The sequence below is a fragment of the Ictalurus punctatus genome, chromosome 11, assembly GCF_001660625.3.
Source record: "Ictalurus punctatus breed USDA103 chromosome 11, Coco_2.0, whole genome shotgun sequence".
Lineage (NCBI taxonomy): Eukaryota > Metazoa > Chordata > Actinopteri > Siluriformes > Ictaluridae > Ictalurus > Ictalurus punctatus.
Genome location: NC_030426.2, coordinates 11,985,307 through 12,003,497, shown reverse-complemented (window position 1 = coordinate 12,003,497; position 18,191 = coordinate 11,985,307). Strand labels below are relative to the sequence as shown.

At 36.4% G+C, this 18,191-nt stretch overlaps 2 protein-coding genes across 3 annotated transcripts; both read left to right on the top strand.

Annotated features, from left to right (window-relative positions):
* The first annotated feature begins 48 nt into the window (after nucleotides 1-48).
* Nucleotides 49-7,466, top strand: nprl2 (NPR2 like, GATOR1 complex subunit). Of its 2 annotated transcripts, none has more exons than XM_017479824.3 (11): nucleotides 49-176; nucleotides 357-448; nucleotides 3,283-3,451; nucleotides 3,546-3,654; nucleotides 4,323-4,459; nucleotides 4,710-4,807; nucleotides 4,893-4,929; nucleotides 5,034-5,127; nucleotides 5,848-5,962; nucleotides 6,354-6,496; nucleotides 6,585-7,466. In XM_017479824.3, exons 1-11 carry the CDS (start codon nucleotides 99-101, stop codon nucleotides 6,650-6,652), a joined length of 1,140 nt encoding a protein of 379 aa, XP_017335313.1. In that variant the 5' UTR covers nucleotides 49-98; the 3' UTR covers nucleotides 6,653-7,466. The 2 variants fall into 2 exon arrangements, with proteins under 2 accessions (XP_017335313.1, XP_047014521.1); XM_047158565.2 differs by having other exon boundaries at nucleotides 158-258.
* Nucleotides 7,467-8,523: 1,057 nt separating this feature from the next.
* Nucleotides 8,524-18,154, top strand: zmynd10 (zinc finger, MYND-type containing 10). The gene is made up of 12 exons (XM_017479826.3): nucleotides 8,524-8,740; nucleotides 10,768-10,876; nucleotides 10,994-11,110; nucleotides 11,197-11,250; nucleotides 11,436-11,588; nucleotides 11,837-11,925; nucleotides 12,045-12,145; nucleotides 14,649-14,821; nucleotides 15,784-15,909; nucleotides 16,278-16,399; nucleotides 16,500-16,625; nucleotides 16,842-18,154. Exons 1-12 carry the CDS (start codon nucleotides 8,655-8,657, stop codon nucleotides 16,921-16,923), a joined length of 1,338 nt encoding a protein of 445 aa, XP_017335315.1. The 5' UTR covers nucleotides 8,524-8,654; the 3' UTR covers nucleotides 16,924-18,154.
* The last annotated feature ends 37 nt before the right edge of the window (nucleotides 18,155-18,191 follow it).

Below are 18,191 nucleotides of genomic sequence, written 5' to 3'. Positions count from 1 at the left end.
CAGTGTGCGTTCACTAGCACTTTTATTCTGAAATACCGAGCGGCGAGAATTCTACAGCTCTAGCCGTCAATATTGTAGTCTGCTTCACATTGACGATCATGGGCACTAACAAGCAAATCGAGTGTGTATTTTTTAGTGAATTTCATCCAACTCTTGGACCTAAAATCACCTATCAGGTGAGAAGATAAAGCAACAGCGTTCTGGGTGCATGTAGAGGCAATGAATCTGTTGACTGGTGAACAGACTTCTGCTAAATGTGTTAGTGCTCTTGCTGTCATTGTTTACAGCAACAACAACAACAACAATCCAGACTGTACCAATGAGTTAAAATGGTGTCTTTTTATTTTTTATTGCAGGTTCCTGAAGAATATATATCAAGGGAGTTGTTTGATACAGTGCAAGTATACATCATCACCAAACCAGAGCTACAGAATAAGCTCATTACAGTGTATGTATTCAGTTTTTAGGATTCTGCCCTCATAGGGCTGGTGTTTTCTAACACAGAGAGTGGTTCTAAAGTGTATTTCAATATTCAACAAGATCAAGAATAAGTCACAACGGGGCGTGATGCTCTAGGAAAATGATCAGAGATGTGGTGTGATGACATTACCACCCCTATTTTCCAACAGCACTTCCTGTAGTGTTTTATTCCTCTTATACCACAGCAATCTGGCAACGGTTACACTTTATCCTTAATTATAGAACAACAACTTGTTTTTTTTTTAATGTAGTTACAGAGGTGCTCGAGAGTTAGAAGCTTTATATATCTGCATAAATATGACCTAAAACATCATCAGATTTTCACACAAGTCCTAAAAGATGATAAAGAGAACCCAATTAAACGAATGAGACAAAAATATTATACTTGGTCATTTGTTTATTGAGGAAAATGATCCAATATTACATATCTGTGAGTGGCAAAAGTATGTGAGCCTCTAACATTAGCAGTTTAATTTGAAGGTGAAATTAGAGTCAGTTGATTTCAATCAATGGGATGACAATCAGGTGTGAGCGAGTATGCTATTTTATTTAAAGAACAGGGATCTATCAAAATCTGATCTTCACAACACATGTTTGTGGAATTTTATCATGGCATAAACAAATGAGATTTTTTAGGACCTCAGAAAGAGTTGTTGATGCTCATGAGGCTGGAAAAGGTTACAAAACCATCTCTAAAGAGTTTGGACTTCACCAATCCACAGTCAGATAGATTGTGTACAAATGGAAGAAATTAAAGACCATTGTTACCCTCCCCTGGAGTGATCAATCAACAAAGATCACTCCAAGAGTAAGACGTGTAATAGTTCACGAAGTCACAAAGGAGCCCAGGGTAACTTCTAAGAAACTAAAGGCCTCTCTCACATTGGCTAATGTTCATGAGTCCGCCTTCAGGAGAACACTGAACCACAGTGGTGTGCATGGCAGGGTTTCAAGGAGAAAGCCACTGTTCTCCAAAAAGACATTGCTGCCTGTCTGAAGTTGGCTAAAGACCATGTAGACAAGTCAGAAGACCAAAAAAAAAATGTTTTGTGGATGGATGAGACCAAAATTGAATATTTCATTTCAATGACAAGTGTTATGTTTGGAGAAAGGAAAACACTGCATTCCAGCATGAGAACCTTATCCCATCTGTGAAATGTGGTGGTGGTAGTATCATGGTTTGGGTCTGTTTTGCTGTATCTAGTCCAGGACGACTTGGCATCATTGATGGAACAATGAATTCTGAATTATACCAGTGAATTCTACAGGAAATTGTCAGGATATCTGTCCGTGAACTGAATCTCAAGAGAAACTGGGGCATGCAGCAAGACAATGATCCTAAATACAAAAGTAATTCTACCAAACAATGGTTAAAGAAGAATAAATTTAATGTTTTGGAATGGCCAAGTCAAAGTCCTGACCTTAATTCAATAGAAATGTTGTGGAAGGACCTGAAGCAATCAGTTCATGTGAGGAAACCCATCAACATCCCAGATTTGAAGTTGTTCTGTACTGAAGAATGGGCTAAAATTCCTCCAAGCTGATGTGCAGGACTGATCAACACTTACCGGAAACATTTAGTTCCAGTTATTGCTGCACAAGAAGGTCACACCAGATACTTAAAGCAAAGGTTCACATACTTTTGCCACTCACAGATATGTAATATTGGATCATTCTCCTCAATAAATAAATCACCAGGTATAATATTTTTGTCTCATTTGTTTTATTGGGTTTAGGACTTGTGTGAAAATCTGATGATGTTTTAGTTTATATTTATCCAGAAATATAGAAAATGCTCAATGGTTCACAAACAAAGCACCACTGTATGTCGTGTGGAACTTCCATGAAACATGTTAGTTCCTGTTATCACTTCTGCTACAGCATATAAACTGTCGTTCTCCTTTTTTCTCTCTCTTGAAGTTAAGACAAAACACAGTTTGTCATTTTACAGAGAAATGGTAAACTGTCCTGAAGACTGTCCCATGACCAAGAACTTAGTTACAGCTTTACTGTTTCTAAGTACTGACACTGGAGACTCCTTTAAAAATGCTAAATAAACGTCACCCTTTCAAACCACTTTTTATTAACAATTGCATATATTTAAAAAATCCTTTTCATGTCAAGAGTTTGCCATATAAATCCCTATGTAAGCTGTTACTATAAAATTGATGACAGATTAGAATAAGCATGTTTGCAGCATCTGGAACTAAGATCTGATTCATGCTGTTATAGAAAACTAATCAATCATCTTCTAATCAGTATCAAGCATTCAGCAGTGACTGTGTTTACATGCACATCAATATTCCGATATTAATTGGAATTTGGCAGTATTCGAATTAGTAGTGAGTCGTGTAAACGCCACAATCCGATTGCCCAATTCAGATTAAGACAATATTCTGATTCCCCAAATTCTGATTCCCACCCCTGGAATATGCCTGTTTTAATCAGAAATTTGTTGCCTTTAGACACCTTATTCAGAAAATCCACTGAAAGGAGATATATGCACATGCTCAGTCTGCAAGAAATTGTGGGTGCTTACAGATGATTATCTGTAGGTTAGGTATTTATGAATGACAACTCAGGCATACTTACAATAGCCATGTTTACAGGAATATTCCGATGCCTGTATGCATATAAACATCGTATTCGGAATATGGCTGCAACCCGATTATAGACCTTAAACGGAATTTGACGTGCATGTAAACATACTTAGTGCTATGATATATATGTTATATATCATATATATTTTATAATCTTAACTTGCATTACACTGAAAACCTTTGTTGTTTCTGACCCCTCTAGGACTGCAATGGATAAGAAGCTAATTGGGTGTCCAGTGTGCATAGAGCATAAAAAATACAGTCGCAATGCTTTACTTTTCAACTTAGGTCTTGTGTGTGATGCTCAGACGAAGACATGTGCCCTTGAGCCCATAGTCAAGAAACTCTCACAATACCTCACAACTCTGGAGGTGAAGTTGAATTTGATTACAGATGACAGCTTAAGCTTTAAAGGACTGAAGTTGAATATAATTATGTGAGTTAACATAGCTTTCACTTTATTAGCTGGAGAGTGGCTTTATTTCAAATGAGGAGAGTAAACAGAAGCTGTTGCCCATCATGTCTACATTACTTGAGGACCTCAATGCAACAGGAGCCTGCACTCTTCCTATTGGTGCGTATATCGTTCTCTGTTACAGTGCATCCGGAAAGTATTCACAGCGCTTCACTTTTTCCACATTTTGTTATGTTACAGCCTTATTCCAAAATGGATTCAATTCATCATTTTCCTCAAAATTCTACAAATAATACCCCATAATGACAACGTGAAATAAGTTGAAATCTTTGCAAATTTATTAAAAATAAAAAACAAAAAAAGCACATATACATAAGTATTGTGGAAAAAAAATGTGGAAAAAGTGGAGCACTGTGAATACTTTCTGGATGCACTGTATACGCACACTCTCATTAGGCACCCGTGTAGAATTCCCAGTTCATCTAATGCTTAGACTATTTGTCATTTTTACTAAAAACCTAGATAGTATTATTCAGTCCCTCCAGGATTTTGCGATTACAAAAATTAACGTAAAATCAAGCAAAGTCCGCAATATTAAGAGGAGTTTGCAATTTTTCAAAATTATCACAGATTTTCTGCAGATTTGGGCCAAGACGACTCATATGACGTCATCGCAACATGCATTCAGCCATTTTTTTTCTGTCAACACTGTCATCTCTCTTTATGTTAACTTTTCTTCCATAATTTTTTCATCTAAAAATTGGAGAAAAACAGTCAATAAAATAATTTTTTTGTTTTTTTGTTATCGTTTTATTATTTTAACACAGATGAGTCGAATACAATTCACCTGAAGCTGATCGAGCAGAGGAAAGATCCCATCATTGTTCAGGAGTATGATGTTCCAGTCTTCACTCAAACCAAGGAACGTTATATCAAGTCTCAGTGGGATCTCACCACACAGCAGGTTTCCATCTTTTTTCCCCCAAGAAACAGGAAACAGGAACGAAATGGTGAAAGTTATGGTGATAAAAACATGAGTGAAACATGACTGAACTGATGTACTACATGATAATGATGTGGGTCTTTTGCACATCTGACAATACATGATTGGGTCAATTATATGAGTGACAATAGATGATTAGGACAGTACCACTGGTGTGGCACCTTATGTAATATTGATGCCATTGCTATTATTTCACTGTACTGTGTTGTAGATTTTGCCCTACATCGATGGATATCGACACATACAGAAGATTTCTGCTGAGGCTGATGTTGAATTAAACTTAGTACGAATCGCCATTCAGAACTTACTGTGAGTTTTTCCCTTATGAACAGCAGCACAAAATAACACGTTTTTCTAAAATTCCTGAGCAGAGACTAAACACTTTATTTCACAGGTATTATGGAGTAGTGACACTAGTGTCAATATTTCAGGTGTGTGCCAGTGATTTAGAAAAATTGTAATCATATTCTGTTGATTTGTGTGATTGTTTTTTTTTTTTATTTTCCATGCTAACTCTTATCTTTGATTTTCCTAGTATTCTAATGTTTACTGCCCAACACCTAAAGTCCAGAGCCTGATCGATGACAAAGCTGTTCAGGAAGAATGCCTGCATTATGTCAATAAACCTGGTAAGCTGGGAATTCTTTGAATAAATTTGAATTAATCCAGTGTTTCGGTGTGTGAATGTGCCAGGGATTTCCTGTTTTCAAAAATAAACGTGTTAAAATATTCTATTTTGTGCATATCATTATGGTTAGAGTTCAGGAGTATGGTAATGTTATAGTTTTGTATGCCTGTTTTGTGCTCGGTGTTCCTGGAATAGCATCTGAATCCACCGCAATCCTGACCAGGATAAAGCACTGACTGAATATGGATGAATAATGATGATAAAAATATCTTTCAAATATGATAACACATTCATAGTCTGCATACTCAGACCTCAGTATTTTATACTTCAAGTTGTGATGCATGTTTTTTTGTCTTACAGTCATTGGGAATCCATTTATCACCACTGCACTGATGAGGGATTTTTATGAGACTTACATTTATCTCATTTACACAACTGAACAGTCAAAGGTTAAGGGCCTCAGAACTCATAACATTCTGATCAGTAGCCCAATATCTAAACCACTGAGCTACCACTTCCCCTGTCATGGGATCATGGGAATTCTTATCTGCTGCTCTCTAACCGATAACTTAAAATATGTCATGTTTACTCAACTCAAGTTAAAGTGTAAACTGGTATTTGAGTCAGGAATTATTTAGGCCTAGTAAAATAAACATTTTCCTTCTCTAATATATAGGTCTTTACAAGTACTAAAACGTGTTTGTGTTTTGTGGCACTTCAGGACAGCGAGTGAGCTTCCGAGATGTTTTCCAGCTTTATTGTGGTTTGACTCCAGGAACTACAGTACGTGACCTGTGTTCCCGCTATGCTCAGCAACTACAAAGAGTAGACGAGAGGTGAGCGTTAAGGTATTTCTTTTCTCACTTATTTGGACATTTAATAATCGTATAGTATGCGATTCGGATTGGTTAAAGGGTTTGTTTTGTTTAAATAATGTTGATTTAAAGAGACTATTATGCTATTTCTTTTAACTCTTTGTCCTACTGGAACCTATCACCAAGTCCACACTTATTTCCTTCAATCATTTGGCTATGTAACTGTCTTATTATGTTCTTCGCATTTCCTTTTTTCCTTCTTACTTAGTTAAAATCTTTATTTTGTTTCTGGTTTTATTAGCTTAGTAGATGACTAATGACAGTTGATTTAATTTAGATCTTGACAAATATCTTGTTTAGCTTTAGGGAAGTTAATGCCCATTCATGAATGCTTATGCTTTACGGATTGTAGAAAGCTGATCCAGTTTGGTTTAATGAAGGGCCTGATTCGCCGGTTGCAGAAATATCCTGTTAAAATTGTTCGAGATGAGAGGAGTCGTCCTCCAAAACTTTATACTGGTTGCCACAGTTATGATGAGATCTGCTGCAAAACTGGCAAGTGCTTCTATTGTTTTCTTTCATCAAATGCAGTAGGGTTTAAAGATAAGGAAATACTGAGCTTTATTTTTGTCCACTTTTGCAGGAATGAGTTACAAGGAGCTGGATGAGCGATTAGAAAATGACCCCAATATTATCATCTGCTGGAAGTGATGTCATTATAATTATGAATTTGTGGATTAATTTATCTGATGAGGTAGACCAGCACACGCAGTCGAGCTATAAGGCAGTCATTGGGACCACAGCCTGAGACGAATAAGCATATGTGTTGAGTGGCTCACCCTTACCCAGGGCCTGGGACGGTCGGCTCCAGAATTATTGGCACCCTTGGAAAAGATGGGTAAAAAAGTTTGTGGGGGGTATTTGTCATTAACTAGATTAATCTCACACTGAAATATGAGAGAAATCTAACCTTTAACATATACAGTGTTTAACAAAACCACAACTATTGGTACCCGTAGAACTCATTTTTAAAGTTTACCCAAGTGTTAAGGAACTACATTTTTAAGTTTCTCTAAAAAGTTTGTGTACTTCTCTTAACTTTTACTCTATCTACAATAAGTAGATATTGTAGTTACTCTCTGGATTCTTATATATATATATATATATACATTCAGATCTTTCCATTTTCTTTATTCCATCATCTTGATAGGAAATTGTTGCCCTCATTTCTAACCTTACAGCACAGAAAAAAGTTTTGGCCTCCCCTACGCTAGAATCTAGAAACTGACATTGCATAACATTCATCCTGTGACCAGTTTACTGACTTTTTAGGGTTAATTTGTGTGCATGTTTGAAGCCATTACCTTGAATTTTCTGGAAAAGGCATCCTGGTTTTGATTAAAATATTCTGGTTCTTTGAAGAATATTTTCTTTCATGTTTTTAAGTGCTGAAATGTGCAGTTGTATTTCAAAGCTTGTATGTACAAATGTGTGAAAATATATTAAATAAATATGCTCAAACATATTAGCTGTTATAAATGAAATTTTGTAAATTTCATGTTGATTTTACTCAATTTATTTTCCACTAGTAACAGTAAAAATATGGACATATAACCTAGGTTGGGCTCTTTAAAGCTCAACCCTAATTTTGTATACAAATATTGATATATTGTGATATTTGTTTTTAATCAAACATAAAATGTTGGATGTACTAATGATGTGCAGAGCATGATCCACTGCTATCCCTCTGCCTGCTGGTCCACTTCAGACACATAGGCAAGAATGATATATATATATATATATATATATATATATATATATATATATATATATATATATATATATATATATATAAAAACCAAAAGTCAGACCACTAGTGAAAGATTTTCATTACAAATGATTTTATCAGCAATAACGAGTGAAAAGAAGAATCTTGGAAATATTTACATGAATTTCAGAATTTTTTAGTATTTGGTACGTCCCTTCTTTTGCTTTAATGACCGTGTGCACTTGAGTTGTCACAGACTCCACAAGTTTGTGTAAAACCTTATGGTCCATGTTAGATCGAATCCATTGTTGTGCCATCTGACCATTTGCTTCAGTGGAAGGGATAAGATTCACAGAATATCTGAGCTTTTATACAACGTAGTTAACATGGTCAATATCACAAAATTGCTTACATTTAAAAAGGGACATAGAAATAGTGCATAGTTGAATAGTTAAGATGTTCTACATTTCCTTTTTTGTTTTGTTTTAGAATTTCCAAAATGTTAAAAATGTTTTTAAAAATCCCAAATTTTCCATGTAGTCTCAGACTTTTGGGCCCCACTGTGTGTGTGTGTGTGTATATATATATATATATATATATATATATATATATATATATATATATATATATATATATATATATAATGTATTCCAATGTCTAAATCCTTACTGTAGAAATCTCAAATGCCCTATTTTTATACACACCAGGAGTGTATAAACTATTATCGCTATAACTTAATATCGGGGGAGAAAACGATGGTGTCGCTTTTCCCTCTCGACCTGTGAGTGCGCTCGAGTCTGTGTGTACTCGTTGGCATAGTAACGAGGCTTCACCGTTAGCTTGAGTAAGCAGGTTTGTTTTCTGCGTTGTAGAAAATAAAAGAAGAACGATAAGCTAGTTTATTAAGTACCTCTGTTCCCCTACGCGAATCATTAAGCAGCAGAGATGGACTCTCTGCTCCTGTACGGAGAGGCTGAAGGTTACATCCAAGGTTTGGAAAGAGTAGCCCTGCGCGATATTGGGAGTCCCAGGTGAGCTTTAGCAGCGCTATAGTTAGCACTCAGCGGTAGCTGGGTCTGTGACTGTATATCCCTGAGTTTAACCAGCTGCCATGTGTTTGAGTTTTGTTTCCCAACAGTGGATATGTTCATTTTGCGGTTGTCTGATCATGTTCAATGTTTGATCACGCGAACTCACGCGAACCTCAAACTTTTAATAACCTGGGACACAAAACAAATTCCACTGACCCCATCAGTACAGGGTCATTCATGAGCATTATTTAAAATGTGTTGTAAAAGAATATTTTGTCTATTTATTACTACAGACATCGAGCTTTCCTGAACCTTTCACTTACAGAATATGTACATACAAGTTCACATTATAGAATTGCTTATTTTTGAGTTAGTGAGGTTTGAATTAAACCCATTCAATTCAAATGAACTATAAGACCTCAATAATACATACAATAGCTTTGGTAATGGTGGGTTGTGATTTGCACCACTCTAACTTAAATAAATAAATAAATAAACGCAGATCTTCTGGCAGTGCTTCACAGACCCAGGGTGTCCTCTAACTACACTTTGAGAACCATAACACTAACAAAGCAAGTACAGCAATGGCATTTTTTTTCTTCGATTCCCTGATTTCTAATGTAATACAGTTATTAGCTGAATTTGGTTGTACTATTCCTATGCTTTACTAGTTCCTTTAGACACGTACCTATTCTTGTATTGAAAAATTATGGGAAATGAGAAATCGATAAATTATTACTGGAGTGCAGATAAAAAAAAAGCAAGGATTTAAGAAATAAATGTAGTTAATAAATAACAAATGGATGAGTAATATAAAGTGATATTTATTTTAATTTATCAAAAATTGTGGAGACTTAAGGACATAATTAAATCATTTCCTATATTTTGACTCACTACGATTCATCATTGTTTTTAAGTACACTAGTGCAGTCCGTGGCGTAATTACAGGGGGTCCGTGTGAAAATTTTTTAAATCTTTAAATTATATATATATATATATATATATATATATATATATATGTGTGTGTGTGTGTGTGTGTGTGTGTGTGTGTGTGTATGTACATATGTATATATATGTATATATATTTGTATGCATTCACAAATATCATGTTAGCTGAGCTGACGATCGTTCATTGATGGATTTATTTAACATTTATTTACAAATGAAATGATAATTTGCAAAAAAAACTATGAGTGGTAGACAAGTTCAAGTGTTGCATTGATGGATAAAATAAAAGACAATTCAGATAATCAAATTAAATGTCCCACCAACAATAAAATGTAAAAAATCTGACTTTGGGATGAAACGTTAAACCGAGGTTCTGACTCTCTGTGGTCATTAAAAATCCCAGGACACTTCTCGTAAAATAGTAGGGGTATAACCCCGGTGTCCTGCCGAAATTCCCTCATTGGCCCTTATTTGTCATGGCCCTGTAATAATCTCCATCCCTGAATTGGTTACACCACTCTCCACTCCTCTCCACTAATAGCTGGTGTGTGATGGTCATTCTGGTGCACTATGGCTGCCGTCACATCATCCAGGTGGATGCTACACACTAGTGATAGTTGAGGAGCCGCCCCCCCCCCCCCCCCCCCCCCCCCCATACTATGTAAAGCACTTTGAGTGTGTAGAAAACTGCTATATAAATGTAACTGGAACCAACTGGAACTAAAAAATTAAATCTTGAAATGTTTGATTCAATTTTAAATGTCCAATGTTAATATTATTTATGTTAAATATTAATAAAATAAAGTCACATATACAGAAATGACTGTTAAATGTATAGCCTATAATTGTTGTGGAGTGAGGGGGTCCTTGTGGATTGTTTGAAATATGCTAGGGGTCCACAGCTCACAAAAGGTTGAGAACCACTGCACTAGGAACTAGGGATTGCCAACTACTGTTCAAAATGTTGGGGTCTGTTGGAGTTAGTTGAGGCAGTATTGTAACAAACAGCAGACTGTATCAGGAATATCTTTTGCTACTGTATGTAGCTGCTTAAATTCTTAACATATTCTGTTCAATAGGTGGTTTCGGCAGCATGAATACATTGAGAAACTCAATATGCAAGCAATTCTTCATGCCCGCGCTAATCAAGAGGAGTTTATCAAAGACCTTTTTGTGTCACTTGGAAAGGTAACTCAAGTGGAGTGGCTGTTCTGAGTCCCTGCAATGTTCACAGCTGGACAGTAATATTTAATATGAATAAGACGAATACAGATGAATGATTTGTGGGGAATGTGTCATGTGCAGATCCCCACACTGGTTCATGGAATGATACTCATTGAAGTTTGGAAGCAGAAAGTGTTCCCTATCATCTGCAAGCTTCAAGACTTTAGCCCAATGAGCAGCTTTCCACTGCACATTGTGGTATGTGCACATTTCCAAACTTATGAAATGAAAAATTTCACATTAAAATTAATAAAAATGTTATATATATTTTTCAATGTTCTCAGATTCGCCATGAAGTTACAATCATAAATCTGTTGGAGACGATCTTATACCATAAAGTAAGCACATTTTTCATTTAGATTATTTAAATGTTAGAGACATGTAACAAAACAAAAAAAAAGAGAGAAGCAATGCATATGTTCCTGACAGACCCTGACTACAACATATCCTGTTGTATAAAACATGGTTGCTCAAAGTAAAGAGATTTGTGAAGCTGTGAATGTTAAGGTTTGGCACATTGCAGGAATCATGTGAGGCAGCAGAGGGTGCTGTTGTGGACCTTGTCGATTATTGCCATCGTAAACTGACTCTGCTGGCAGGGCGTTGTGCCCGGGGAGAAATCCCCACTGAAGACAGAACCTCACACACAGAGGTCTTAAACATGAACTCTGTACAGGTAAAGGAGCAAAAGTGTTAGAAAAAATCATAAAAAAAATTCTGAATCTTAACCATGACCATTCACAGCTTGATTGATTGAATAATAGCTGAATTATTACTTATACAGTAGCTTGTACACTACTATAACTAGGGAGTGTTTTGAAATGTGGCTTGCATCAGAATTCTGGATATTTCACACTTCAGAAATGTGAACTGAAATCTATTTACACCCCAATACTTTAATATCTTTATGGTTATCTGTTACAGGATCTGCAAAATCAGAGCACAATGTTAGAATTTGCAATCTCTCTCAAGGCTCTCTCTGTGCTACGCTACATTACAGATTATGTAGAGAGGTTTGAGACCTACATATTGCTTTTAGGCTTGTTCAGAACATTATGCAACAGAATTTGCTCAAACCTTCGTTCTAATGGCTGTTTAAAGACGATGCTTCTTATTGTTCTGTTTGACACAGTTTGAGTTTGAGTGTTCTCACGAGGATGCTGAATACTCATAACCTGCCCTGTGTGCTGGTTCAACTTGTAAAACATAGTCCCTGGAGCCGTAGATCTGGAGGTTAGTAACGCTAAAGCAGGGGTTCTTAAACACTTTTTTATTACTTTAACAGTAAACATAAGTGTACAAACCATCTCAGTACAGATTTATAAACATAATTCAACTATTAAATTATTACGCTCATTATTTAATCAATGCACAATCATTTTAGGCTATTTATTGGAGTGCTAATTTTTTTCTTCCTGAATTTTCAACTCAAAGAATGCATTTTTATTAACATTATTAGATTCAAGTTATCTTTCTATATAGCTCTAATTATTTGTTAAAACCATTCAATTCATGCGACCAGTCAAATAGGATATAATATCTGTGTCATAAAAAAAAGTACTTACAGTGCCTCCTCCTGATATCCTTTAATTTGTGTCACACTAAATGCAACAAAAGACAAGGCCAACATGAGGAAACACAAAACAGTTTTAAAATGATCTTTTCTTTTATTGAAAGAAAAAGATTATGCAACAATGGAATTGCCCCATTAACGTAATAACTGGTTGTGTCACCTTTAGCAGCAACAACTAACTAGAGCAACAGCTGCAACCAAATGCTCAGATAACTGGATATCAAGCTTTCACATTGCTGTAGAGGAATTTAGGCCCACTCTTCTTTGCAGAATTGCTTTAATTCAGCTAAATTGGGCTTTCAAGAATGAACTGCCTGTTTAAGGTCCTGCCACAGCATCTCAATGGGTTTCAAGTCACTACTTTGACTAGGCCACTCCAAAACCTCAATTTTGTTTCTTCTAAGCCATTACTAGGTGGACTTGTTTTTGTATATTGTTGACTTTCTGCACAATTCAGTTGAGATTGAGCTTCAGATCGCAGACAGATGTCTGATCATCGTGTTTGACTGTTGGTATGATGTTCTTATTGTGGAATGCTTTCTTAACTTTATGTCAGATGTAACCAGTCCCATGTTTTTCAAAAAGTTCCACTTTCGGCTCTATAGAACGTTATCCCAAAAGGTTTGGGGGTCAGCAAGGTTATTTTTGGAGGGGAGACATGCCTTTATGTTCCTCTTGGTTAGCAGTGGTTTTTGCCTTACAACTCTCCCATGGATACCATTTTTGCCCAGTATATTTTTAATGGTGGAATCATGAATGTTGACTTATATGAGGCGAACCAGGCCTGCAGTTCCTTTGATGTTCATTTGGTTCTTTCGTGATTTACTGGATGAGTCATCGGCTCACTCTTGGAGGAATGTTTCAGGACAGACACTTCTGAGAAGATTCACAATTGTTCCAAATTTTCTCCATTTTGGAGACAATGGCTCTCTCTGTGGTACACTGAAGTCCCAGAGCCTTAGAAATTGCTTTGTAACCCTTTCTAGACTGATATATTTCAATAACTTTCTTTTTCATTTCTTCCAGAATTTATTTTCATTGTAGCATAGTGTGTTGAGACTTTCTGGCCTATTTCACATTGCTGGAAAGGTTCTGTTTAAGTGATGTTTTGATTCAACGGGGTTGACAATAATTGTGCTTGGGTGTATCTAGTCTAATTGAACCCAATTATCAACCAATTTCTGTTAAAAGATGTTCTTTAATGGTTTAAATTTATTTACATTTGTGTAGGAATGCAATAATTGAGCATTGCAATAATTAAATGTACAATAAGCCTAACGTGAATTAGTGCCACTAGTTTAGGGAAAAAAAATCCAACAGAAAAACACTTTGATAACTATTTTTATGTTTGAGTGATAAATGCATTAACTCTATGAACTAACTAACTGCTGCTGCTGAGCTGCAATCCTGCATTACCTTCTAGTAATTAGAATTCTGTGATGGCAGGCTATCACCACTCTCCCCTAAGGTGTATTTAGTACTCAAATATGTGCTATAATAAGATCCTCTGAGCTCTGCAATGTATTATGCTGTAGTGTAATACACTGCATTAGCCTGCAAGGCCTTCTTCACACATTGCTATCAGCATCGTGCTGCATTTAGAGCAAGGCTCTGTAGGTGCCTTTTAAAGATGCTCAGGTCCTAAACAATTTGGGCATTGACCATGTCCATCATCCAGCTATGTCTGGGCATGGCATAACAAATAGTTTGATATCCTGCCATGAACTGTGAAACATGTTATGAATTTATGAAATTAGTTGTACTCTGTGTCCACAGAAACAATGCTGCTGCAGGCCAACATGTACAACAGGACATGTATCTGTTCCTATGACACAGTCAAACAGGGCAGGAAGAGCAAAACAGACTTGGCAAAAAATTATTAGCAAAAAATGAAGGATTAATGCACATCTTTGAATTCATTTCTTCAACTCATCTGCAAAATGAAAATGGGAACGAGGCAAATAAAGCCTATGAAATCAGGAGTTTTTTTAGGCTACCGACTACTCCACCTGTTTCCAAGTAAAATGGCCAGGCGGTCTGGAATGTAATGAAAAAGAAATGGCCTAAATAAACATCCACTACTCCACTAAATATCTAATATAGCCTATTTAATTCACCTCTTTTAAGACAAAAGAGATGATTTTGCTTTGTCTCCCTCTGTAGGTAATCTACAGATGTATGAGGCTGGGGAATGGAAAGAGATCCCTGCAGAGGACAGTCTAAAAATGACCAAAGTGGAAGGGCAGGTGTGGATTACTTTGCTGAATCTACTGCTTAAACCAGACTGCCAGAGGAAATATGATTTCAACAACTTCAACAAAAACCAGCTCTTAAAGGTACAGCATAGCAGTACTGAAGTAATTAAGCCCTTAAGTTGTGTCCCAAATGACCCACTACATACTATGCACTATGTACTCAACCGTGTAGTGTATGAATTTTATAAGGTTATTTTTTCATTCACATCGGAGTCTGATAGCCCCCCCGCTACGTAATTAAAGCTGCGACCGTTGAGTGCATGAAATGTCCAACATTACACACTTTGTTTTTTTGGTTTATTAAGTGCATCATCCGGGTATTTAAAGTGTACTTATTCTATTTGGAATTTTCAGTGTGAACACAATACTTGCACTATTTATACTACAAAACGGCATAGAATAGTGCATAAGTATGCGAATTGGGACGCACCTCTAGTATTGTGTTCTGCTTGCTAAATAGCACCAACTCATGTTAAAGTGGAAGAGTAGTGCTATGCAGAAGACTTATCCCCCAACCCCATATGCAGAAATATTAAAGACTGGTAATCAACAGTGATATCCATATTACATTTAACAACATGTAACAACATGTACTTATATAATACATTATTATATAATACCATATTGGAAAGGTGACAGTAAATGTGACTCCTTCGTGTCCTATTGAACATTATTAGCCTTACCTTATCATCAACATCCTTCAGGATGTGATGTCTGTATGTCATTCTCATCCTGTGCCAAGTCATTGTCTAATGAAGTCTTATCTGATCTTTCTTCATGCTGATAAGTAAAACACTATTTGTGGTGCTGCTGTATTTTATTTTTAGCATTGTTTCCCCTCTTTATCCTGTTGTCTTACTTTCCCCTCTTGTTATTTCCTTGTTATTCATCTAGTCTGTATTTAAGGCTCATTCCACAGTGGAGCATTTAATATTATTTTTTTCCCAATAAGACACACCATGCAACCATACAGAATTTAGACAAGCTTCGTTGTATGTTTATCATTTGTTCTTCTGTGTGTGTATTTGTTTGGGTGTTTGTAGCTGCGTGCATTTTTGACGGATGTTGCTATCGATCAGCTGCCAAATCTAGCTGATCTTCAGCGTTTCCTCAGCCACTTAGCTGTTACAGACCCTGCACCTCCAAAAAAAGCCCTTATCCTTGAGCAGGTAACATACACACACTTGTGCTGTGTTTCAGGAGTTATGTCTACAAACTGACATTCATTATCTGATAGAGTAAATGTTTACATTATAACTATGCATCATGGGGGCATTGGGGGCAGTGGTGCCTGCAGTGGTAAGGCTCTGGGTTATTAATCAGCAGGTCAGGGGTTCAAGCCCCAGCTCTGCCAAGCTGCCACTGTTGGGCCCTTGAGCAAGGCCCTTAACCCTCTCTGCTCCAGGGGACTGTATCATGGCTGACCCTGCGCTCTGACCTCAACTTCCTAACATGCTGGGATATGCAAAGGAAAGAATTTCACTGCGCTGTAATGTATATGTGTCCAATAAAGACTCATTTCATTATGTACATCCAGCTACCAGAGATCTGGAATGAGATTGTCGCAGAGAATTCTGGGAAATGGAAGGCCATAGCTAAACACCAAGTGAAAAAGGTGTTCAACCCATCTGTGAATGAGCTGAGAGAACAAGCAAACAGGTAAGTCATTTATTTAAAATATTTTGCATGCATTACAATCCCGTATCATCTCACATTGGAACACTTATCAATTCAGTGTATATGTGTGTGTTATCATCAGGCTGGGTGAGATTTATAAATCTGATGTGTTGGAGTGTCTCATCCCAGATAAACCGAAGTGTGGTGCATGTGGAGCGGTGGGGGCCAAGCGTTGTTCCCGCTGCCAGGGAGAGTGGTACTGCAACAGGTGTCATACATCAGCGTAACACACTCTAAATAAAAAATATTATTGTTTTAAAAGAATAAGAGTACCCCAGCTTTGATTGTAACATATATTATTATGAATAATAAATTTGTGATAAAATGTTATTATAAATGTGTACCATTATTCACCATCCGGAATAGTGAAAACACTACACTTCAGTTAACTCTCTAACTAATGAAGAAATGTGTTTCTTCACAGAGAATGCCAGGTGAAGCACTGGCCCAAGCACAAACTTGCATGCCAAATGAATGCAGAAGCCACAGAGGAACTACAGAAATAGCTGAACATCAAGACCTGAGGGACTCCACCGCTTTCTGACAGGAAAGAGATCGAGACATTATATTCATTCTTACAGAGATTGTCGTGAAAAACATTCTTTACAGCCTAAGGCAAAAAACTTCAGAGACAGAGGGTTTGTAGATGTCAAAAAGTAAATAAACTTTATTGAAACAATAAAGTGAGACAGTCTGCAGAGTGTCCGAATTATACACACACAAATATGTCTTTATATACCTCTCTGAAACAGTAAAATTATCCCTAGGCGGGGCATTCACCTTTTCGTTCTAGAAACAAACCAATCTACATTGCCTTAACTAATTATTCATATCCATATGATATCTTATATTTGTGGTGCATGTGTAATCAGTTGTATTTTCTTAAAATTTTTACCAGACCGGGGTTTTTCACTTTGTTACATACTTCACCCTATATTCTCATCTTTGTACTTTTCCTCCTTGAATTCTTATCTTTTCTTTTGACACTGATTTGCAAGCTTAGAGGGCTTTGTTTAGAAACCCAGTTCTGGTATGTGTCTAATTACTTTTTTATTGCCACATAGTGAAGCTGCTTTAGACAAACACAAGGTTCTTAATTTACACACTTAGAATACCTCTTGATCAACAAGTGTACTACGAATTTAGATAATGCTTCCCACAAGTAATTCTTAACTGTTGGGTATACATACCAGATTATACCTGATTAACATATCTAAACATTAGTAAGTTTTGTAGTTACACGCATTGAAATATTAGTCAGTTTTGTGGTTACACTTTATATTCTATAAGATCAGTGGAACAAAATGACTATAAAAACCTTCCTCTGAATAGTCTATAGCTTGGGTTGCTATGGTATTGATGGAAATTGAGGAAGAGGAGGAGCTCGGTGTGTGACTGCATGAACTTAAATGTAACTTTTTGAATTACTGAGAACTTTTTTGTGTTATTTTTTTTATTTTATTATTATTTTTTTTTAATTAAAAGGGAATTGTAGGTATGACCACCATTGTTTTAACTGTTTGAGAAGATTTCTAAGTCAGTGTTGAGCTTTCTGAGCATGTTGCTCCAGGGTGAATGTTGCACACACACACACACACACACACACACACACAACTGAACTGAATTTAGAGAGTTTGTTTCTATTTTTTTTCTGTAGTTATTTTCTAATTTGTTCCCAAAGTCTGTAATACAAATATTTTCCATGCCAGTAAAGCAGCCTTTCGATTTTGACTACACTGTGTGTGTTTGTGTGTGTGTGTGTGTGTGTGAGAGA